We start from the raw sequence: 23,689 nt of genomic DNA on the forward strand, positions 1-23,689 counted from the left end.
TATGTTCTCAATTGAGTGACAGAGATATTTTCCAACTTTTCCAACACTGAGAATGTACCTTTTCCTTTTTCAATGGATGCATTCATTTCCTGTAGGGTTTTCAGTGAGAAGAAATCTATAGTGCTTCTAGTCACGTGCTTTGAGCATCCATTGTCCTTGGTTCATTGCAGTCCGCTTCCTCTCATCATTCCCTACACATGCAAATTATGGGTTAGATTTAGGAACCCAAACTAGTTTGGATCCCTTGTTATGATAAAAGGGATGGATAAGGGCTTTTCTAGTCCATGCAAGCAATATTCGTTTCTTGCGACCAGTACCTGGTCCCTTGTTAGTAGTCACATTGTCAGTAAATGTTTTGTTTTTCTGAACAGATTGAATCCTGGCCTGGCAATTTTCTTTGAAGTACCCATTGTTCCCATAGTGGGTACACAGCCAGTTATCACGAACAGTGACGTACTTGCTGTGAGGGTTGTAAGGAGTTTTCTCCATTTGGAACCCGATTCCCTACCTGTTTCCACTATTATTCAAATACATAGCAGTGACAGCATCTGAGGACCAGGTCCACTTCAGAGATTTTTCAAGATCAATTTTTACTTTCACCAATTCAGCTTGAAGTTGCTGATTTTTCTCAAGTTCATCACATAGACTAGTTTTCACAACATTTTATTCATGTTCGAGCTTGATGTGTGTCTCACTAGCTACTTCCTTCCCTTTCCCAAGACTCCCAGTCCTATGTTCTCTATTGAGTTCCTCAATGGTTTCCTCTAGGTCATTGATTATCACTAAGAAATCATCCCTCTCTTGCTGAGTAGCTGAATTTTTTTCTTCTAGGGTGTATTTCTCATTGTTGAGACCTTCTATTGTTTCCTTCAATTCAACCGACACAACCATCAGGTCATGTCTCTCATTTTCTACACTGTTTATCATTTCATTTAGAGTTTCCTTTTCTTTTTCAAGATTAGTTATGGTCTCATTTAGGTCCACTACACAGACCACCAGATCATCTCTAGATTGTTCAGTTTCTCCTAGTTCTAAGGTCAGGATCTCCTTATCATTATCAAGGCTATAATAAGCATCAATTAAAACATTGGATAATGACCTTAACTTCTTAGAATAGTAGGATTTCAAATTTCTCTGAACATCCCTGAAATTTACCTCATCGTCTTCATCTTCTTCATCCTTATCAGACTAAGCCATCAGCGTGAACAGTGAGTCATACTTCGTTGCTTCAGTTTCCACTGCTATCATGGAATTGTTTTCTGCATCCGGTTCCCTTTCTGATTCACTGGAGGAGTCTCCCCAAGCAACAAGAGCCTGCTTCACAATATTGTCAGCATCACTTTTTCGATTGAATCATTTGTCTGGAACCAGGTTCCTTTTTGCTACTTTGTTAGGATTTTGTTTGTATTGCTCCTGTTTCGCGAGTGGGAAGTCTTTGATGAAATGCCCTAGCTTTCCGCACCTGTGATAGAGATCATTGTTCCTTGCTTTACTTAAACTGCCCCTCTTTGGTATACCACCATTTCTTCGAACCATCTTTTGAAATTTTTTAGTAAGGTAAGCCATGTCACTATCTTCATCACTTGAGTCACTGCTTTTAGTTTTGAGTACCAGGTTCTTTCCTTCTTCGGCTCTTTCCTTTCACTGTCTTTCTTTCTTTTCATCTCGTATGTCTTCAGATTTCCAATCAACTCATCCATGGTTAGAGTTTGTAGATCTTTAGCTTCAGTGATAGCATTTACCTTACTTTCCCAAGAACTAGGTAGAACATTGAGGATTTTCCTTACAAGCTTGTTCTGGGAATAACATCTCCAAATGAAGCTCATTTATGATGGAGGTGAATCTGGTGTGCATATCTTGTATAGACTCATCATCCTTCATCCTAAAGAGCTCATACTCTATGGTGAGCATGTCCATCTTAGTCTGTTTAACCTGAGTAGTTCCTTTGTGAGCAATTTGCAACGCTTCCCATATTTTGTTGGAAGTATCACAAGCTGAGACTCTGTTGTACTCATCGTTTCCTATGCCACACACCAAGATTTTCTTGGCACAATAGTTCTTTTCTATGGCTTTTCTGTCAATGTCGTTGTACTCTTTTCTGTCTTTCGGTACCATTGGTCCAGTTTCTTCAGGCTTATTCATAGGAACATGTGGACCATCACAGATGATATCCTACAGTTCTGAGTCTTTGGCCATTATAAAATCATGCATACGAGTCTTCCACCAACCGTAGTATTGACCATTAAATCTAGGAGGTCTGTAGGTTGATTGTCCTTCCTCAAAGTTGGGTGGAGCAGCCATTGAGATCCTTTTTAGGTGTTAGCCTTTTAGAAAGAACCTGATCTGATACCAATTATTAGAATGTATGAGTCCACCAAATAGTAGAGTACCTGGTGTAGACACCTGATTTTTGACCCTCCCCGAGAATTTTCACATTTTTAGCTTAAATATTTAATTTAGGTCTAATATAACTATTTTGACTATTTTTACTTTATTTTCGTCGCAAAAGAGGAAAATTACAAAAATATATATATAAATTTTAGTTTATGTATTTCTCATAAACTTGAAAAAATACAAAAATTGTACTTTATTTTTGTACTTTATATAATTTCGAAAATTACCAAAAATATAGTTCTATTAATGTTTTATAGTCATTTTAATTTTGAAAAATACAAAAAATGTTACTTTATATTTTATCTTTATATTAAAAACTAAAATTACAAAAAATAGTTTTATTAGTATTTTGTAGTTATTTTAATCTTGAAAAAATATTAAAAAAGATCTAGTTTTGTGTTAATTATTAGCCTTATTTTTGTAGTTATTTTGCTTACATAATCAGTTGAGCAACGCCGTGTTCCTATTTCGCGGGTCCGGGCAAAAGAATAATATTCGGGTTCAAACTACCCGGTTTTAGGCCTACTTTCGGACCTAGCCTATAATAATTTGAGTCCACCACACGTGAGGGGACACGCGTGGGGAACACGGACGGAACACCGTACACGGGGAACCCCACCACGCATGGGGGACACAAGTCTCGAACCCCACCACGCGTGGGGCTCATTTTTCTTGGCAGAAGCTTACAAATGCACGGGCAAAGCTACACAAAGAGGACTTGGAAATTTTTTTTAAGGAAAAGATGCACTGTTGATCTTCTTCTTCAAAGGAAGAAGAACCAAACGACCCTAGCAGACCACCCAAAACCACCATTCCTTACGTCCCGTCCAGCTAACCCCTCTCCGTCTCGCCACCTCCGTCGACCACTGTCCAAACGAACGCCGGAAAAACACGACCATTCCTCCTCCTCCTAGCTCCGTCAAACCAGTCCGGCGATCCTCCATTAAACCCGGCATCCACTGTTCATCACCTTCCTCCTCCTTTGGAAAACCTGAAAATCAAAACAAAAACCCTACTCCAAAACCTTCACGCCTTCACGTCCGAAACAGCAAACCAAACGACCACCCCGTCTCCTCCTAGTTCCATCACTCCGTCGACCACTACCCAAAACCAACCAGTCTGATACCCCCTCGACCTTACTGTCATCGCCACCACCCAAACACCATGTCCGAAAACCACCCTCAACCCTAACCCAAAACCACCACGAAAACAACCACTCCGTCACCCATAACCATCATCACTCCTCCTCCTCCTAGCTCCCTCCATCGTCGCTACAAACAACCCCAAATCCACCACCCGTCACTGTCCCTATCCCCCAGCCCGACAAGCAACGCACAGCTGCTCCTTCCTCGCATCCAAACGACCCCTTTTTCTGCTTCATCCTCCTCGCGTCGACACCATCCAAACGCCCGTCAGCAGCCCCCCTCGCGTTGACCTTACTGCTGTCGACGTTGTTTCATCTTTCGCGAGCAGCTGTGGGTTGCTGCGATCCTACTTGGCCTAGTTTTCTGTTTTCCGTCGGGGCAGAATTCATTTTGGAGAGTTTTGAAGTTGAAAAAGAATAGTTACTGCTTCATTGCCTCGCTTAAGATCTGAAATAGTCAGAACCTTCCTACCTTTTACTTCTTCACTATACTTGGAGTCGTTTATAGTCTCCTGGGTTTTCTGCTATTCCTACTGTACTGGTTTGCGATGTTGCTGAATCTGCTGTTGCTGTGTTATTACTGCTGCTGACTTCTCCTTCTTTTGTTCTTGTACTGCTGTTTCCAGGTACACATTTGTACAATCTCGGCTTGAAGCAAAAAATGAAATATTAATCAGGCTTTGTTCCTGTTGAATTCCTCCTGTTTAGATTTGTGGTTGAATATAATTTTTCTTTCTTCGTATAAAGATGTAGTTGAATGATTAATGAATAATGAGGTTGCATATGTATACTTTCTTCATCTAATAATGTTAGTTTAAATTAATCGGAGAATAATTAATCTGTTTTGATATTATGGTCAATCTCATGTTCTAGTATTATTGAATAACAGAATATAAAATGAAAGCAGTTTTTCTTTGTACAAACTCGATCGCAATTTTCCATTCGCATTAGCCGTAAACTAATAACTAATAAGTTACGTTTTTCAGCATGTAAATAATTAAGAGATTTTCTTTTATTTTAGAGACGAACTTAATAGAAAATATAGTCATTGTAGGTTTATCCTTTAAAAATAAAAATGAGACGAGCCTCGCCAAATAAAACGTATAGATTGCGGGGCCCTCACAAAATGTATGGTTTAATTAGAATTCGGAAGGACCGTTTAGCGAATTTCACGGTCTTCCCCAAAATAATAACGCGATAGTCTCTTTAGGCGCGTGTTTAATATTTTACTTTCTTAAGCCTGGGTGTGCATTTCATGCGACCCGAATCCAAATCCCAAAACATCAAATAAAACGTGTTCCGGATTGTGGGTGCATTTCATGTAACGCAGTCCAAAGACGTGTTTTAAGCGATGTTCATATTTCTTTTAAAAACAATAATAATAAAGCGGTTAAAAGATAAAATTTGCACATAAGTTCATATTTGTATAAAATCAGATAATCAAGCCGAATATAACAGTTGAGCGACCGTGCTAGAACCACGGAACTCGGGAATGCCTAACACCTTCTCCCGGGTTAACAGAATTCCTTATCCGGATTTCTGGTACGCAGACTATAATATGGAGTCATTCTTTTCCTCGATTCGGGATTAAAATTGGTGACTTGGGACACCCTAAATCTCCCAAGTGGCGACTCTGAAATAAATAAATAAATCCCGTTTCGATTGTCCTTTAATTGGAAAAACTCCCCTGCCCCCTCGCGGGTGCGGAAAAAGGAGGTGTGACACCTGGTCCTCTATGAGGTTAAGCAGAGAATGCTAATAAAATTTTAAGTAAAGAAGACAAGGGATTTTTAAGAGGAAAATCCCATATAAGGGGATCAAAAAATTACGACCTACATTTGTAGGCTTTTAACTTCACTAACTTGCAATCTCACTATTACAAGCCACTTTGTAATAACCCTATTACAAAGACTTCAACTAACTTGCGATGCTCTCACCACAAGCCACTCTGTGACTCTTCTTGTTACAAAGACTTTAAATTTATGACTAATCCTAGTCACAACATAAAATCGGAAGTTTACGGATTTTGTTTTTTTTCCTAAGACAAAGCTTCTAAGAAAGCAGAATAGTAAGACAGGTCATGTCACTATCTTCATCACTTGAGTCGCCGCTTTTAGCCTTAAGTACCAGGTTCTTTTCCTTCTTGGGCTCTCTTCTTTCACTGTCTTTCTTTCTTTTCATCTCGTATGTCTTTAGATTACCAATCAACTCATCCATGGTCAGAGTTTGTAGATCTTTAGCTTCAGTGATGGCATTTACCTTACTTTCCCAAGACCCAGGTAGAACACTAAGGATTTTCTTTACAAGCTTGTTTTTGGTAATGACATCTCCAAGTGAGTGAAGCTCATTTATGATGGAGGTGAATCTGGTGTGCATATCTTGTATGAACTCATCATCCTTCATCCTAAAGAGCTCATATTCAGTGGTGAGCATGTCGATTTTGGATTGTTTGACCTGAGTAGTTCCTTCATGTGCAGTTTGTAAAGCTTCCCATATTTCTTTGGTAGTATCACAAGTTGAGACTTTGTTGTACTCAACAGAACCTATGCCACACATCAAGATTTTCTTGGCACGATAGTTCTTTTCTGCAGCTTTTCTGTCAATGTCGTGGTACTCTTTTCTCCCTTTCGGCACTATTGGTCCTATTTCTTCAAGCTTCTTCATGGGAACATGTGGACCATCACAAATGATGTCCCACAATTCTGAATCTTCTGCCATCATAAAACCATGTATTCGGGTCTTCCACCAGCCATAGTATTGACTATTGAATCTGGGAGGTCTATAGGTTGATTGTCATTCTTCAAAGTTTGGTGGAGCAGCCATTGAGGATCCTTCCTAGGTGTTATCCTGATAGGAGAAACCTCACTTTGATACCAATTGTTAGTTTATATGAGTCCACCAAACTATAGAGTACCTGGTCCTATATGAGATGATGCTTAGAATGCTGTAAAGACTGAAAGTAAAGAAGGCAAGGGATTTTTACGTAGAAAAATCCCACACAAGGGGATCAAAAAATCACAACCTACTCTTGTAGGCTTTTAACTTCACTAACTTGCAATCTCCCTATTACAAGCCACTTTGCAAAAACCCTATTGTAAAGACTTCAACTAACTTGTGATGCACCCACCACAAGCCACTCTATAACTATCCTAGTTACAAAGGCTTTAAACTTTGAGTATCCTTAGTCACAACATAAACTCAGAAGTTTACGAATTTTGGTTTGTTCCTAAGACAACGCTTCTAAGAAAGCAAACTAGGAATTACAATGATGAACAAATAATAAGATTACAACTCAACTACGGATGTACATAAACTCATTAAGAAACTGATCCTTAGTGGAGTTGTCTTCTTGTTCTTGACACACCAGTGACTTCAATGCCAGATGAATACAATTGTTGCTTGAGAGAATATCATTGAATGTACAAAGGATGGTGTGTCTTGCACCAGGTTGTTTTATCACAAAGATATCACAATAGATAGTGATGTCAACTCTTGGTGTACGTTTCTTCTCAAAGAGAAGTGACTGGTATATTGTCTGCACAACCACTTTTGGGCAGTTGCGTTCCAACTGGATAGTTGACTTTGTACTTCTGCCATGACACACCAACGGACCAGGTCCAAGTTGTGTTCCTCTTCTGTGACAGTTTCTAGATGGTCACTTTCTTCTGCTACGTTCCAGCTGTTCATTTGACTTGTACTTCTGTCAGAGAACCCTAAGAGACCAGGTCCCTGTTGTGTTTCTCTTTATAATGTTTGCATATAGTCACTGCCTTGTGCTTGTGTCGGAGAACCCTGAGGAACCAAATCACCATGTCCCTGTTGTGTTCCTCCCTATAGTCGTTCATCCATTTGCTGATTTCAGACTTCGACCAGGTCACATGAAATGCATACCCTGTTGGTCAGGTTCTTTATCTGGTTCTTCACAACAAGTTTTTTAGATCATCAAAACATAAGAAATATAAGTCCAAGACATTGAAAATCCATCAATTTTCCCCTTTTTGATGATGACAAACTTAGGCATGGATAGTATTAGTTTAGAGCAGAAATAACCAGATAAGATACCAGAACTACACATAGTTCTACCTTAATCTCAGATCTCTTTTTAGTTTTGATTTCCCCTTAATTTCAGATTTTCCAAAAACTGGTTCCCCCGTAATCTTAGAGCTCCTCCACTCACCTGAAATATCCTAACAATATTCTTCCCCCTTTTGGCATCATTAAAAAGAGTACAAGCAAGTAATTAGCATAAAGAAGTGTAACACAACTAGCTCATGCCACATATGTGCACACAACATCACAAAAAATAAAAGCCAGAGGAACACAGCATTGTACACGCAAAAAAGGGGAGATGTTTTGTTAATGTTTACATTGGATTGAGCAAGTCAGGAGCAGTAATGGATAATATCAACATTCCATCACACAAAAAGCAAAAAAAAATAAAATAGTAGTCACAAAAGTTTGAAGCAAAAATAGCTGGACACTAAGAGGATCCTAGGGGACACTAGAAGAAGGAGGCTTGAAGGAAGAGACAGCAATGGTTTTGAGAACCAGGTCCAGTCGAGCATTTACAGATAGTTGTTCTTCAGGTAATTATGCCTGAAGTTTATCATTTTCCTTTGTCAGTCATGCAACTTCCTCATTGACAGACTTAGGTCCTTTAACTGCTTGACTAAGCTGAGTTTTTAGTATGGCATTTCGAGCCCTCAACCTTCTGATCTCTTCAGAAGCTACATTTTAAGCGTTGATCAGCTGAGAAATGGTCGAGATGCTTCCACCAACTCTTTATACACATTCACATTATTCTAAAGTGGTCTTAGAGAAGGTCTGGTTGCGGGTGCATACTCTGGGATTCCCTAAGGGGACCTTGTAGAATCTAAACACTTGAGTGAGGAGAAAGCCATATGGTAGCCCATGATTCCCACCTTTGAAGTTTGCCACTTTTTGCATATGATCTATCATAATCGCTAGCAAATTGATAGGAACAAACTCATCAAGCGCTTCCATTAAGACCATATCCGATTTTATAGCAATAGATCGCCTCTCAGAACGAGGTAAGAGCACCTTATTGACCCGTTCAAAAAGAAGCTAATATTCAGGAAGTAATACCTTCTTATGCACATGTTCCCCCTACTGAATAGCTTGCTCTTTTATGATGGCTCTCCTAAAGTTGACACCACAGACACCCTTGACTGAGGACATCCCTTCACATGGAATTTTGAGAACCTTTCCCAATGCTGAAGCGTCGAGTACAATGTCTACTCCATTTACGAGCGCACAAATGTGATCCCCCTCAACAGTGAAGAGAGATGCGTAGAAAGTTTGTACCGCATCTTCGTACACCAGAGGCATGCTCCCATAAAACAAGTGTTCCCATTGTTGAAATTTCACAATCTCCAGAATTTGTCTCATGCCTGCCATCTTAGAAATTGCTGGATCAAATGTACGACCCCACAACACTTTTTGAGTTCTTAATCTCTGCTGCCAAAGACTACTATCATAGGGCATGGGCCTCAGTGAACCAGTTTCTTTAATAGTTTCCCGTTTTCATTTGCTAGACTCTTCAGCAGACTTTCCTTTCCAGTTTGCTATCTCCACAGTATTGTCCTTAGACACGACTAGCTCAGTTTGACTCCGTTTAGACTTGTTGTTATCCTTCACGGATGACCCTTTATGTTCCTCAATAGTTTCATCGGAGGCCTTTTTCATAGACTTTTGAGCTTTCACATATTGTTGTACTAAGGAACCGGGTTCCCTTGGAGCTTTTTTGTCAATCCAGTTTACTGGCATACTCTTATGAGTGACAAAATCCCTTAGATTCACTTTTCTCTTTTTCCTTGTCTTAACACTCCTCTTACTTTTAAGCAATGTGGATTCAAAACTCTCTTGCTGTTGTGACCTGATAGTGGGAGATTTGGAGGAAGACTCTATGAGCCTGGAGTGATAAGGAGGTGCAAGAGTGAGTTTGTATGGAAGAGAAACAGGTTCATTAGAAGGTTTTTCTAAGAATATCTCATGAGCCAAAGACTCGAGAAGTGTTGTGGTTCTTCCATCTCCTAGGAATGGAATTTCTTCCCCCTGGTACTCAGACGAGAGATATGCACCTTCATTCATCAGACTCTCAGCAGCTATAGCGATGAGTTATGTGCTACTTCTTTTTCTGGTGACTCTTTGAGAGTCACAAAGTCCAACATGGAAGAGTTCAGATACTGATCAGGATCATCCTTAGGGGCATCTGACACTTGAGGAGTAAAACCTCATGAGTGTTCTTTGATGAGATCATAGGAGTGACTAGACATAGGGTTTTCAAAATGATGGTAAACAGGATTTATCAGAAAAGGGAAAACTGTAGGAACTAAGAAGGAGCCAGGAGTGGGTAAGGTAATAGAAGGTGCGAAATAGTGACGCTCTGGGGATGATTTCAAAGATAATAAGAAAGTGGGGGCGGTGTTAACGGTGGGAGAAGGAGACGATTATTCGATCGCCATTAGAGGAGTACTTGGTAGATGAGTAGAGTGAGAGACAGAGATGGAGAAAAGATCCCAGCAATACAAAGGAGATGAAGGTTCATGACTTGTCGTGAGAGAGAGAGAAAGTTTTATTGGAAGAAGGGCTAATGATGAGAAAGAGAGAGAAACAGGTTCTAAATGGTTCTAGAAATGGTGATAGGTTTATGGGTAAGTGTTACCGTGAAGAGGGGATTAAGGGATTTGAAAGACAAGACATGTCATGCAGACTTTGAAAAGTCGGACGATGTGGCAGTTGAGTTAATTTTGTTAAACACATTTAATTTTTTTTTTGAGAAGGCATGCAGAATAAGCACATTACTACTAACCTAAGGTACAGGAACCTGATGCCTGAACAATATTTTGATAAAGGTTTTAGCAGCTCATCTCTCATAGTTCATAACTGTACCTTTAGCTTCTATGATTGTCATGTGTGTTTACCTACAACGGTATTGATGTGAGTTAGGCTTGGTCAGAAAATACTTTAGCTAACTTTACCTGACGGTGTCTTGCATATCCAGTTGATGGAGGATCGGGTTCTTCATTAGACTCTTTATGACCCCCTCTTCACCTTGTTTGATCCAGAATGTTCTCTACTCAAGGATTTGATACAAATATCTAGAATTTGGTCTTTTGTTCTGCAAGACTTTCCACAGATCAACCCTTTCTTTATTTTGACCCTCAGAAGATAATCTCACCCCTCAATGTGCTTGGTCCTCTTGTTTTGAGATTTTTCTTCAGTTTTTGACGAGGCCATTGAGTTATGCTTCCTTGTTTCCCAAAGGATGAGGCATGAATCATGACAAGTGAATCATTCCAGAAGTGCTTTTCCTTTCCACAGAAAAACCTGCATAGTTAACATCATCATACCCAACAGGATTAAAGACACTGACACCTGAGGGGTAACATAGGACCAGGTCCTGAGTTCCCTTAAGGTATCTCAAACTTCTGTGGGCAGCCTTCAAGTAGGATTCCTATGGACTTACACCTTGGATTCTATTCAGGAGTGGAGATGTAGAAGGGACTAAAGAAAAAGATTTTTTTTGAATACTCATCTAACTAAAGAATAAAGGAAGGTGATTGACTTGTCACGCAGATGGGAGCCTTTGTGTTTCCAATTTGAAACTGAAGTTTGATTGGTAGGGGAAATTTGGAGGTTAATTTGATTTTCCCACACTCTGTGTTCTGTTGCTTGTGGAATGCCATGAGTTGCATCTCTACTCTTCCTTCAGCTTCAATGGTAGTATGTGAAGTACCAGGTTCCTTGTGAGACGTGGAGGATAATGTTGCATTGTGTTTCGTCAGTCTCCTTCATCTACTCATTTTATCAGCCTCCCTATTTGAAGCCTCAGTCATTTCCCAAGGACCAGAGTTGGTTCATTATATTGATCATCACCGTTTCTTCCTTGGCTAGAGGAGGTGTCTTGTTGAATACCCTATGAGCACGTCCTTCCATTTAGTGTGCCCTGTTGGAGACTTTGAGGCTTTGCTTTGTGGAGAGTACCCCAGAAGGATTCCTTCGTTCGTCATTTGCATTAAACTTTCAAGCTGATCTTTCCTGTTGTCGAGAGCATGTTATTTTCAGTCAAGATGGTTCTCAGATGGGTTGTCTTTTAGTCAAGAGGGCATTTTCTTCCATTTGGCAGCTCATGGTGGGTTTTGATTCAGGAGGGACCTGATCAGACACCTATTCACCAAGTAGAAGCAGTATTTATTGCCTTTGCCCAGAATTTCTTGGTGATTCCATAGTCGATGAGTATCGTCCATGTCGCATTTTCCAGTTCCGTTCTTTCTTTCAACAATACCATTTTGCTGTGGAATCCTTGGTGTTGGGAAATTGTGCGTGATCCCTTCTCCCCCCCCCCTTTTTTTGTTTGAATCTATTTGGCAAGAACCATTAACACCTCGAGAGTCTTCTCCTTTGTTTTGTGAACCCGTGTCCAGGTGACTCTTGAGTTTGGCAAACCACGGACCAGATCCTGCTGAGTTAATTTATTCGGAGGTGAGAAGCTTGTATATACCAATCCTTCATGCGACTTCACCCATCTCATACCACCAGCTTATGGAGATTCATAATTAATCGAAATAGATGTTCTTGTTTCCTTTGTCCGCTGAGACCACTTGGCCAGTTATCAGATTGGTGACTGTACTTTTTAGGCCATTCACATAGTACACGTTCCCACCTAAGTGCCAAACGAACCTTTCCAACTTTTCATTCACTGAGAATGTACCCTCTACTTCCTTTTTAAGGATACATTCCCTTCCTGCAAGGCTTTTAGTGAGAAGAGATTCATGATGTTTTTTAGTTGCATGCTTTTAAGCATCCACAGACCATAGTCCATCGCAGTCCGTTTCCTCTCACTATTCCCTACACATACAAATCAAGGGTTAGATTTAGGAACTCAAACTAGTTTGAGTCCCTTGTTATGATAGAAAGGATGAATGAGGGCTTTCCTAGTCCATGCAGGCAACATCCGCTTCTTGCGAGTGGTACCTGGTCCTTTGTTAGTAGTCACTTTATCAGTAAACATTTTGTTTTTCTGAGCAGACTGAACCCTGGCCTGGCAATTTTCTTTAAAATGTCCATTGTTCCCACAGTGGGTACATAGCCAGTTATCAAGTACAGTGACATACTTGCTGTGAGGGTTGTAAGGAGTTTTCTCCCTTTGGAACCCGATGCCCTGCTTGTTCCCACTATTGTTATGATACATGGTAGTGACAGCATCTAAGGACCAGGTCCACTTCAAAAATTTCTCAAGATCAATTCTTACTTTCTTCACTTTAGATTGAAGTTGTTGATTCTTCTCGAGTTCACTACAAAGACTGGTTTTCACAACAGTTAACTCCTTTTCAAGCATGACATGAGTCTTACTGGCTACTTCCTTTTCTTTTCCAAGACTTACATTCCTGTGTTCTCTATTGATTCCCTCAATGGTTTCCTCTATATCAGTGCATATTACTAACAGGTCATCCCTTTCTTCTTCAGTAGATGCAATTTTTTCTTCTAAGGTGTGTTTCTCATTGTTAAGGCCTTCTATTTTTTCTTTTAGATCAACAACCACTACCATCAAATCGTCTCTCATTTTCCACACTAGTTATTCTTTCATTCAAGGCTTCCTTTTCTTTTTCAAGATTAACTACGGTCTCATTTAAGTCCGTTACATAGACTACTAGATCATCTCTAGATTGTTCGGCCTCTCCTAGCTCTATGGTCAGGATCTCCTTATCATTTATAAGGCTATAATAGGCATCAATTAGGACATTAGATAAAGACCTTATCTTCTTAGAAAAGTAGGATTTCAGATTTCTCTGAACATCCCTAAAGTTTACTTCATCTTCTTCATCATCATCATCTGACTGAGTCATCAGCGCGAACAGTGAATCGTACTTCGTTGCTTCAGTTTCCACTGCCATCATGGAACTTTTTTCTGCATCTGATTTCCTTTCAAATTCACTCGAGGAGTCTCCCCAAGCAGCAAGAGCCTGCTTAACAATATTATCAGCAGCATTTTTTCGATTGAATCGTTCATCTGGAACCAGGTTCCTTTTTCCCGCTTTGTCAGGATTTTGCTTGTATTGCTCCTGCGAGTGGGCAGTATTTGATGAAATACCCCGACTTTCCATATCTGTGATAGAGATCGTTGTTCCTTGTTTTACTTGAACCGCCCCACTTGGTATACCACCATTTCTTTGAACATCTTTTGAAATCTCTTAGTAAGATAGGGTATTGTCACTATCTTCATCACTTGAGTCACTGCTTTCATCCTTAAGTACCAGGTTCTTTTCCTTCTTGGGCTCTCTTCTTTCACTGTCTTTCTTTCTTTCCATTTCGTATGTCTTCAGATTACCAATCAACTCATCCATGGTCAGAGTTTGTAGATCTTTAGCTTCAGTGATGGCATTTACCTTACTTTCCCAAGACCCAGGTAGAACACTGAAGATTTTCCTTACAAGCTTATTTCTAGGAATGACATCTCCAAGTGAGTGAAGCTCATTTATGATGGAGGTGAATCTGGTGTGCATATCTTGTATGGACTCATCATCCTTCATCCTAAAGAACTCATATTCAGTGGTGAGCATGTCGATCTTGGACTATTTGACCTGAGTAGTTCCTTCGTGTGCGATTTGTAAAGCTTCACATATTTCTTTGGCAGTATCACAAGCTAAGACTCTATTGTACTCATCGGGTCCTATTCCACACAACAAGATTTTCTTAGCACGATAGTTCTTTTCTACAGCTTTTCTGTCAATGTCGCTGTACTTTTTTCTCCCTTTCGGCACCATTGGTCCTGTTTCTTCAAGCTTCTTCATGGGAACATGTGGACCATCACAAATGATGTCCCACATTTCTGAATCTTCTGCTATCATAAAATCATGCATGCGGGTTTTCCACCAGCCATAGTATTGACCTTTGAAACTGGAAGGTCTATAGATTGATTGTCCTTCTTCAAAGTTTGGTGGAGCAGCCATTAAGGATCCTTCCTAGGTGTTAGCCTGATAGGAGAAACCTCACTCTGATACCAATTGTTAGTTTATATGAGTCCACCAAACTATAGAGTACTTGGTCCTATATGAGATGTTGCTTAGAATGTTGTAAAGATTGAAAGTAAAGAAACCAAGGGATTTTTACGTGGAAAAATCCCACACAAGGGGATCAAAAAACCACAACCTACTCTTGTAGGCTTTTAACTTCACTAACTTGCAATCTCCTTATTACAAGTCACTTTGCAAAAACCCTATTGCAAAGACTTCAACTAACTTGTGATGCACCCACCACAAGCCACTCTATAAATATCCTAGTTACAAAGGATTTAAACTTATGACTATCCCTAGTCACAATATAAACTCAGAAGTTTACGAATTTTGGTTTGTTCCTAAGAAAACGCTTCTAAGAAAGCAAACTAGGAATTACAATGACGAACAAATAACAAAATTATAACTCAACTACGGATATACATAAACTCATTAAGAAAGTGATCCTTAGTGGAGTTGTCTTCTTATTCTTAATACACCAGTGACTTCAATGCTAGACGAATACTATTATTGCTTGAGAGAATATCACTTAATGCACAAAGAATGGTGTGTCTTGCATATCACAAAAGATATCACAATAGATAGTGATGTCAACTCTTAGTGTATGCTTCTTCCCAATGAGAAGTGACTGATGTACTGTCTGCACAGCCACTTCTAGGCAGTTGCGTTCCAGCTGGATAGTCGACTTTGTACTTCTGTCAGGACACACCAACGGACCAGGTCCTAGTTGTGTTCCTCTTCTGTGACAGTTGCTAGATGGTCACTTTTTTCTGCTACGTTCCAGCTGTTCATTTGACTTATACTTCTGTTAGAGAACCCTAAGAGACTAGGTCCCTGTTGTATTTTTCTTTATAATGTTTGCGTACAGTCACTGTCTTGTGCTTGTGTCGGAGAACCCTGAGGAACCAAATCACCAGGTTCCTGTTGTGTTCCTCCCTGTGGTCGTTCATCCATTTGTTGATTTCAGACTTCGACCAGGTCACATGAAATGTATACCCTGTGGGCCAGGTTCTTTATCTAGTTCTTCATAATAAGTTTGTTAGATCATCAAAACATAAGAAACATAAGGCCAAGATATTGAAAACCAATCACATAGATTGACCATTACACTTACCATGAGGGCATTGGGTATAATTGGGTATACAATGTTATATGAGAACTCGAGTTTGCCTCTTTCGAGGATGAAGAATCAAATAAGTAGCTACTGGAATAGCGAATGATGTCTGGGGTATTGCGAGTAAATAATATCCTCATGCTAGTAGTGAATCCTTTCCGTATGTGATTAGATTTCTACATAGAGCTTTAGTACAACCTTTAATTGGTTTTGTAATGTTACAGCTCTTTGTGCTCGCAGGTCGCACCAACTATTTGCTAGTATGAACTGTGTGTCAAAGACATCAGTCAAGCCCACTATGAGCGAAATGGGAGATGTTGGAAGTGGGAGATGTTGGATTATGGGTCATGGGTCGCTCCGTGTGGGCTGACCCAACCTAGTTAGGAGAGATAAGTGAAAGAGGTTAAGGAAAGTTACCAATAAATCACAAACTCCTACTAAAGTGAACGTGCAAAAAGGGGAGTGGTGGGTTATCTTACTTAACCGTTATTACTCTGCCTATTTATATTAAGGAGAAAACACAGAACTTTCAAGTATTAAGAATTTTCTCTGACTAATCCTTTCTATACGAAAAACACGCACAAGTTAGGTCATCTAATTGGTGGAACAAAAACTTTGTTTTCTGGAGATTTAGAATACGACTTGGTGCTATTATTTTGATGGTGAGTTCAACAATTCTTCCGCTGCATTGTTGACAGATATGCTAATGTTATTCTCGCGCCGTAATTATTAAACTAAAAGTTTAGAGTTTAGGATTTATATGTAATAGAAAAGTTAAGGAGCAAAAAGTAAACTTTCCCTTGCATAAGCAAATCGTATGTAAACTTCGAATGTGATTGATCTTTTATGGTCTGCTATAATTTGCATAGAATAAAGTAATTTTGCAAAAAAATATGCAAGTAACCATATGACTAATAAAATATTTGTAATGAAGCATAAAATCAGGGACGACCCTTCCCTAAAGCAGGTAAAGCAACTGTTTTAGGCCTCACATTTGTAGGGGCCCTATTTTTTGTTATACCTAATATGTTATATATAAGTTAAAAAGAAATTTTGTGAAGTGAAAAGTAAAATTACATGGGAAGTTGTATAAAAAGGGAAAATAAATTTGACATATATTGTCAATTGAGAAAGACTTGTTAAAAGAAATTGATTATAAGATAATTATTAATAATTTTGCATCTAAAAAGGTAGAAAAATAGACTTAAAATAAGATAATAATTTAAAAAAAAATGTTAAGGCCCTTTATTAAAGTTTGGTTTTAAGCCACAAAATTCGTCGGAACGCTCCTCCATAAAACTGATCTCGCCAGTCATCATTAACTCCCAGTATAATTGAATTTAAAAGGTATATCTTAATGGCAATTGAAGGTCAAATATCTTTGGGCATTTGCATTTATACCCCCTTTTTGGGTCACCTTTTAACTTATACTAGTTTTGCAAAAAATATTGCAAGCGTATCGACTTTTCGCGTAACTTCAGACATACGACCTGAAGTAGCAAAAATTTCAGATGTTTTTGCCTGAAGTTTGGCCTGACTTGCAAAGGCCACCACGCAAATTTCGGTTCAATTGTGTATGTGTGAAGTTTGAACTTCAGAATTTTTTGCCTGAAGTGTAGCCTTATCAAAGCAAAATTTCAGATATTTTCGCCTGAAGTTTGGCCTGACTTGCAAAGGCAATCAAACAAACTTCAGTTCATAAGCAAGGGCAAACTTCAGTTCAATTATGTACTTCATATATTTTTCTATGAACTTCAGTCATTTTGATATAAACTTCAGATATTTTGACATTCACTTCACACATTTGGTTATGAACTTCAGATATTTGGCTAAGATTGTCAAACATATGGGGTATATACTTCAGATACTAAAGTATAAACTTCAGACATTTGAGTCTGAAGTTAGGTGCTGCTATTGGCGAACGCATAGGTTAGGAGGAAGAAGAGGAGGCGTCTGAAGTGTTAAAATTAGGATATAAGTTAAATAATTTTAAAAATATGGATATATGTTAAATGAGAGCGATCAAATAAGACGCCCCGTGTAATTTTTACATTATCTTTGGTGAAAAACAACATAGGAACTAAAATTGAAATAAAACGATTACAAAAATGACCACTATATTCCCAATTAGTAATGCCGAATTTTATGTCGCAAATTAATGATTGTATTATTTAAACAAAATTTAAATTTAAATAAGTTTTCCTTGTACAGTTAATACAAATTTCCAAAATGAACCAATTGAATTGTATTTCGTAAAAATTGCACGGGGCGCCCTATTTGGTCGCCCCCATTTAACCTATACCATTTTTTTAAAAAAGTTTTAACTTGTACCTACTTTTTAAACAACTTCAGTCGCTTTTCTCCTCCTCTTTCTCCTCCTTCGTTTTCTTCTTCTTCTTCTTCTTCTTCTTTCTTCTACTGTTGTTGGTGCTGCTATGAAACTTCAGTTCATGGGATGATTGCCATAAATATGTTTATCAGAGTATTTAAAAATAAATTATAAATAATTATGCAAGTTAGTAGACAATAATTTGTGAATATTTCCACGTACGTAAGTTAGTAGACAATGATAATTCTGTTCTTTTCACGTTTGTTGTTTCCAAAATTTATGATTTAGATACTATTGTCAATCTGATTATTTATCTAGTATATTAGAAAGCTTTTTCAAAAATTTCAACTTATATAGTGCTGATGTTTTTACAAATGAACAAAATAATTTCAACATCTTCTGCTGAAGTTTTTGAAAAAACTTTATGGACAAAACTAATGAATTCAGGACAAAAAAACTTCAGCTTTTAGTGCTGAAGTTTTTACAAATGAACTAAATAATTTCAGCATCTTCTGCTGAAGTTTTTGAAAAAGCATATCTAGGACAAAAAAACTTCAGTTTTTTAGTGCTGAAGTTTTTATAAATGAACTAAATAATTTAAGCATCTTCTGCTGAAGTTTTTGAAAAAGCTTAATGACAAAACTAATGAATCTAGGACAAAAAAACATCAGCTTATTTAGTACAATTACAAACAAAAACTTCAGCAAATAGAGAACAAAACTTAAGCTACTATGCTTAAGTTAAGCAATTACAAACAAAAATTTTAGCACACTTGGTTCAGCACACTTGCTACTTCAGGCCCGTCTACTAGAATGTTGAAGTTTTGTGTGATTGTCTTTGCTACTTTAGCCCCGTATGCAGAAGTTACGCGAAAAAGTGGGTACACTTGTAATTTTTTTTGCAAAACGGGTACAAGTTAAAACATGACAAAAAAGCGGGTATAGATGTAAATGACCCTTGTATTTCTTACCCGACCCGTTTTTAAATTCGCCCGAACTCAACCTCATTTGCTACACACGTGTCTCTAACTTTAAAGAGCAGCCGTTAGATCAATAAGAATCGTACAAGCAGTGGTCCCCATAATTATGTGAAGTATAAACTAAATCCATAATTAGTTAACAAAATTGAAGATATCCAGAAGCATCCTGACCCTTCGTCACGCTAAAGCTCATTCTAAAACCTTAGAACACTCTAGAACCTAAACCCCCTTTTTTTTCACACCATTTAAGCCTCCCCCATCTTCTCCCTTCACAACAACGCCATTATTTGCTTCACCGAGTTCGATTCTCTCTTTCTCTCAATTCATTGTAATTGCATTTTGTATTTGGCGGAAAAATGGAAGAGGATTTTGATATTCCACCGGCAGAAGGAATGGACGAGGATATGGATCTCCCCGACGACCCGATAATGAAAGTCGGGGAGGAGAAGGAAATCGGAAATCAAGGTCTGAAGAAGAAGCTTGTCAAGGAAGGTGAAGGATGGGAGACTCCTGAGTCTGGTGATGAAGTTGAAGGTAATTAATTAACTGCAGTTTTATTTTGTGATGCCAAAAAATCTGATTTTTTTTCATGTTAATGTGTTATTTGTCCTCGAAATGAAGTCGAAGATAATTAATTGCATTAGTATTATCTGCAGTTCCAAAAAGACCTGTTTCTTTTCATGTTAATGTGTTTTTTGTGCTTACAAGTTACAATGCTCGTTGTATTAAATCATAATTTCTTAAAATGGTCGCTGGATTAATTAGTTGCAATTGTATTATTTGCCATGCTAGAACACTGAAGTTGTTCATGTTAATGTTTATTTGCGCTTGCAAGAGTCATTGGATTGATTCCGAGCTCATTGCTATGGATTTTGGATTAATTAAGTTGTAATTGTTTGATCTAACTTGCTATAAATCTGAATTAGTTCAATTTATTGTGTTTTTGTGCACTTACAAGGATATTTGGATTAATTTTAGCTCATTGCTATGGTATTTGGATGAATTAGTTCCAACTGTATCATCTACCTTGCCATAAGTTTGAATTTGTTCGTGCTATTGTGTAGTTTGAGCTCACGTGGTTTTTGCATTAACTGTCAGTTCATTACACTGGTACTCTGCTTGACGGAACCAAGTTCGATTCCAGTCGCGATAGGGGGGACCCGTTCAAGTTCACTCTTGGTCAAGGTTAGTGAAAGTCTCCTTAACTTTTTCTTTCTTTCTTTTTTTTTTTTTTGGTAGTTGCTGGTTAATGGTCGGTGAGTAATTGTCAGTGATTTGATATAATAAATGAATTTTATTTGCAAGATGCGGCATGTTTATGTTGCATTGGCTGCTCTGCTTAAAGGAGTCTCTTAGAATTAGTCTGTTTTAGGCATTTACTGTATTATGAAGCCAGAAAATGCACCAGTTGAACTGTTAGAGATATTATGAGTTCGAGGGACCTGTTCTATTTCAGAGCCTCTAAATTGCTATAAAAGACAAATCGTTAAGACATTTTCTATCATTGAAGTGAAAGAGGCTTGATCAGAGCAGAATGTGCATAGGGGTTTTAGTGAAGCGGAGTTCATATGGTAACCTGTAAAGCCTGTCCTCAATTTTATAATGTAATGTAGGTTCTTTTTAGCTCGTTAAATAGGTCTGAACTTTACGACAGTAAAATTTTGATAAATGAAAATCTGAAAATGCAGTGACAGTGATTCATTAACACTTTTATAGCTTCCTCCGTGATTAGTTTTCATGTTTCTGTGAAAGATGATTGTAATGGACGACTCTAGCATGTCAAGTTAGATCTCAATTATCATCCTCAATCCTAGATATTAAGGGTTGAGACGACTGATGGTTATTAAAGAATGTTAACCGATAGTGGATTTGTTTGAAATTGAATTGTATATGAAATCCTATTAACACCAAGAAAATACAGAATTCTTCATTATGAGCAAGTCTCTGATGTGTAGGTAATTAGTTTTTCCATTAGATGAGAAAGTCTTTTCTTCAATCTAAAGCTGACATGCTGATTTTTTTCCAACTTATAATAGGACAAGTAATTAAAGGATGGGATCAAGGTATAAAGACCATGAAGAAAGGTGAAAATGCTATTTTCACTATTCCTCCGGAGCTGGCTTATGGAGAGAGTGGTTCTCCTCCAACTATCCCACCAAATACCACTCTGCAATTTGATGTTGAATTGCTATCATGGGCGAGCGTAAAAGACATTTGTAAGGACGGTGGAATTTTCAAGAAGATCCTTGCTGAGGGAGAGAAATGGGAAAACCCAAAGGATCTTGACGAAGTACTGGGTATGTTTTATCATTTTCAATTCAGAGGGGTCTATGCTTATATCTTTTTGGAACATGGATTAAGCATTTTCTTTTGCCTCATAATTTAGTCAAGTACGAAGCTCTGCTCGAAAATGGCACAGTGGTGGGAAAATCAGATGGTGTGGAGTTCACTGTTCAAGATGGTAATCTTTGACTTCATATGCCCTGCAATGTTTTATTAGGTAAAATAATGCAGTTTGTGCTCTGACATCCTTAATGGAACAGGTTATTTCTGCCCTGCTCTTGCTAAGGCTGTGAAAACTATGAAGAAAGGTGAAAAGGTCCAGTTGACAGTGAAGCCACAATGTAAGTGACGCTTGCTGATAAGTGACTTTTGTAGTCGTTTTCCAATAAGAGGGATCTCATTAACATGTCTGATTTCTTTTGCTGCAGATGGCTTTGGAGAGAAAGGAAAACCAGCCTCGAGTGATGGAGGAGCAGTCCCACCTAATGCTACACTACAAATCAACTTGGAGTTGGTCTCGTGGAAAATTGTTTCAAGTGTTACTGATGACAAGAAAGTAGTAAAGAAGATCTTGAAAGAAGGGGAAGGATATGAGAAACCCAATGAAGGAGCTGTAGTTAAATGTAAGTCACGGGAAAATCTTAATAGTTTGTGCTTGTAAGATACATGAATACTCTGATATGACAGTTGTTTCGGTTTGCATATTGCAGTAAAACTGATCGGCAAGCTGCAAGATGGCACAGTCTTCATAAAGAAGGGCCATGATGGGGAAAATGAAGATGAACTTTTTGAGTTTAAGACAGATGAAGGTATGATTTCCAATACATTGTTATCTCTCCGGAGATCATTGCTTTGTGATTTTCACTGTTCTATTATTCTCTGACTAGTATTGATTGAGCTCTGATTTACCCTGAACAGAGCAAGTTATAGATGGGCTAGATAGAGCTGTAATGACAATGAAGAAGGGTGAAGTGGCACTGCTTACAATTGCACCCGAATATGCCTTTGGTTCTTCTGAGTCAAAGCAAGATTTAGTTGTTATTCCTCCTAATTCAACCGTGCATTATGAGGTTGAACTTGTTTCCTTTGTCAAGGTATGTGATGTTTTCTTTCTTTTTATTTCTAACTGTAAGCTATTTGGCAACGTGTCTGGATATATATGTATATCATATTCTCTCATTGGTGTCTGTAGGACAAGGAATCATGGGATATGAATACTCAGGAGAAAATTGAGGCTGCTGGCAAGAAGAAAGAAGAAGGGAATGCACTGTTTAAGGCTGGTAAATACACAAGAGCATCTAAGAGATACGAGAAGGTAGATATTTAGCTTTTACAGTAGTTCGGAGCTAGATTACTGGGTCTTTATTCTCTCAAGCAGCGAGAAGCTATGTCTGCCTGGTTTGCCTAACTGTACAATTTAATAAGTGCAGGCTGCCAAATTCATCGAGTATGATACTTCCTTCAGTGAGGAGGAGAAGAAACAGTCTAAAGCGTTGAAAATCAGCTGCAACTTGAATAATGCTGCTTGCAAGTTGAAATTGAAAGACTACAAGCAGGCTGAGAAACTGTGTACCAAGGTATTAGAATTTGAAGCATATAAATCGTCCCCTCGCCCCTTCCTGAAAAACTCATCCTTGAAGTATAGATTCTAGGCATTTCTTTTTTTCTCTCACTGATTTGTGTGTGAGAGCGGCAGGTGTTGGAACTGGAGAGCACCAATGTCAAAGCTCTTTACCGCAGAGCTCAAGCATATATGAACATGGCTGATCTGGATCTGGCTGAATTTGACATCAAGAAAGCTCTTGAGATTGATCCTGACAACAGGTATATAATAACCAAGTCTACTTTATTACGATGCCCAATGTGTCATATCTGTTGGTCATGATGCTGAAGCTTGTTACTCGTTGATGATGTGAAGGGATGTGAAGCTTGAATACAAAGCTCTGAAGGATAAAGTCAAGGAATTCAATAAGAAGGACGCGAAGTTCTATGGAAACATGTTTGCCAAGTTAAATAAACTGGAAACGGCAAATTCATCTGTAAGTTTCAGACTATATAACCCCTCGACTTTGCCTAGCTTTACCCCTTGTTCTAATATTGACCCATGACATTGTGTTGTGCAGAAATCTGCTTCGAAGGAACCAGAACCAATGAGCATAGATAGCAAAGCATAACTTGACTTGGACATGAGATATCACATAAAAGAATCATCATTATTTTCTGGCATAGGGATAGTTTCCATGAGATGACGAGCTTTGATATGTGTAATCCGAGTCGTTATAGTGGACATTAGGAAAAAGTGTTTGCTGAATAAGCTGACTGAAATTTCGGACTTTGTATTGGTTATTTCCGATATTAAGTGGATCCCCCTGTAATAGTCTTTTAAGGTAAATTCGTGTTCCACAATTTA

General features: G+C 38.4%; 2 protein-coding genes across 2 annotated transcripts; one reads left to right on the top strand and one right to left on the bottom strand.

Moving 5' to 3' along the window:
• Window positions 1–504: 504 nt before the first annotated feature.
• Window positions 505–1,700, bottom strand: LOC138871843 (GRIP domain-containing protein RUD3-like). The gene is made up of 4 exons (XM_070149750.1): window positions 1,584–1,700; window positions 1,220–1,314; window positions 703–1,063; window positions 505–618 (listed from the first exon to the last, which is right to left on the bottom strand). The coding sequence occupies exons 1-4, from the start codon at window positions 1,698–1,700 to the stop codon at window positions 505–507; spliced, it is 687 nt and encodes a 228-aa protein (XP_070005851.1).
• Window positions 1,701–19,149: 17,449 nt separating this feature from the next.
• On the top strand, window positions 19,150–23,689 carry LOC104248557 (peptidyl-prolyl cis-trans isomerase FKBP62). Its single transcript, XM_009804833.2, has 13 exons — window positions 19,150–19,530; window positions 20,095–20,181; window positions 21,033–21,293; window positions 21,383–21,457; window positions 21,540–21,620; window positions 21,708–21,902; window positions 21,990–22,088; window positions 22,198–22,373; window positions 22,472–22,594; window positions 22,710–22,856; window positions 22,976–23,103; window positions 23,198–23,318; window positions 23,403–23,689. The coding sequence occupies exons 1-13, from the start codon at window positions 19,353–19,355 to the stop codon at window positions 23,451–23,453; spliced, it is 1,722 nt and encodes a 573-aa protein (XP_009803135.1). The 5' UTR covers window positions 19,150–19,352; the 3' UTR covers window positions 23,454–23,689.

Source organism: Nicotiana sylvestris, chromosome 6 (assembly GCF_000393655.2).
Source record: "Nicotiana sylvestris chromosome 6, ASM39365v2, whole genome shotgun sequence".
NCBI lineage: Eukaryota > Viridiplantae > Streptophyta > Magnoliopsida > Solanales > Solanaceae > Nicotiana > Nicotiana sylvestris.

Coding starts and splice junctions, on each gene's coding strand:
- LOC138871843 (XM_070149750.1), bottom strand. CDS start 1,700: ATGGATGAGTTGATTGGAAATCTGAAGACATACGAGATGAAAAGAAAG. Junction 1,315..1,583: donor AACTAAAAGCAGTGACTCAA/GTGATGAAGATA, acceptor ATTGTGAAGCAG/GCTCTTGTTGCTTGGGGAGA. Junction 1,064..1,219: donor GTGGAAACTGAAGCAACGAA/GTATGACTCACT, acceptor TGCTTATTATAG/CCTTGATAATGATAAGGAGA.
- LOC104248557 (XM_009804833.2), top strand. CDS start 19,353: ATGGAAGAGGATTTTGATATTCCACCGGCAGAAGGAATGGACGAGGAT. Junction 19,531..20,094: donor GTCTGGTGATGAAGTTGAAG/GTAATTAATTAA, acceptor ATTAACTGTCAG/TTCATTACACTGGTACTCTG. Junction 22,857..22,975: donor CTGAGAAACTGTGTACCAAG/GTATTAGAATTT, acceptor TGAGAGCGGCAG/GTGTTGGAACTGGAGAGCAC.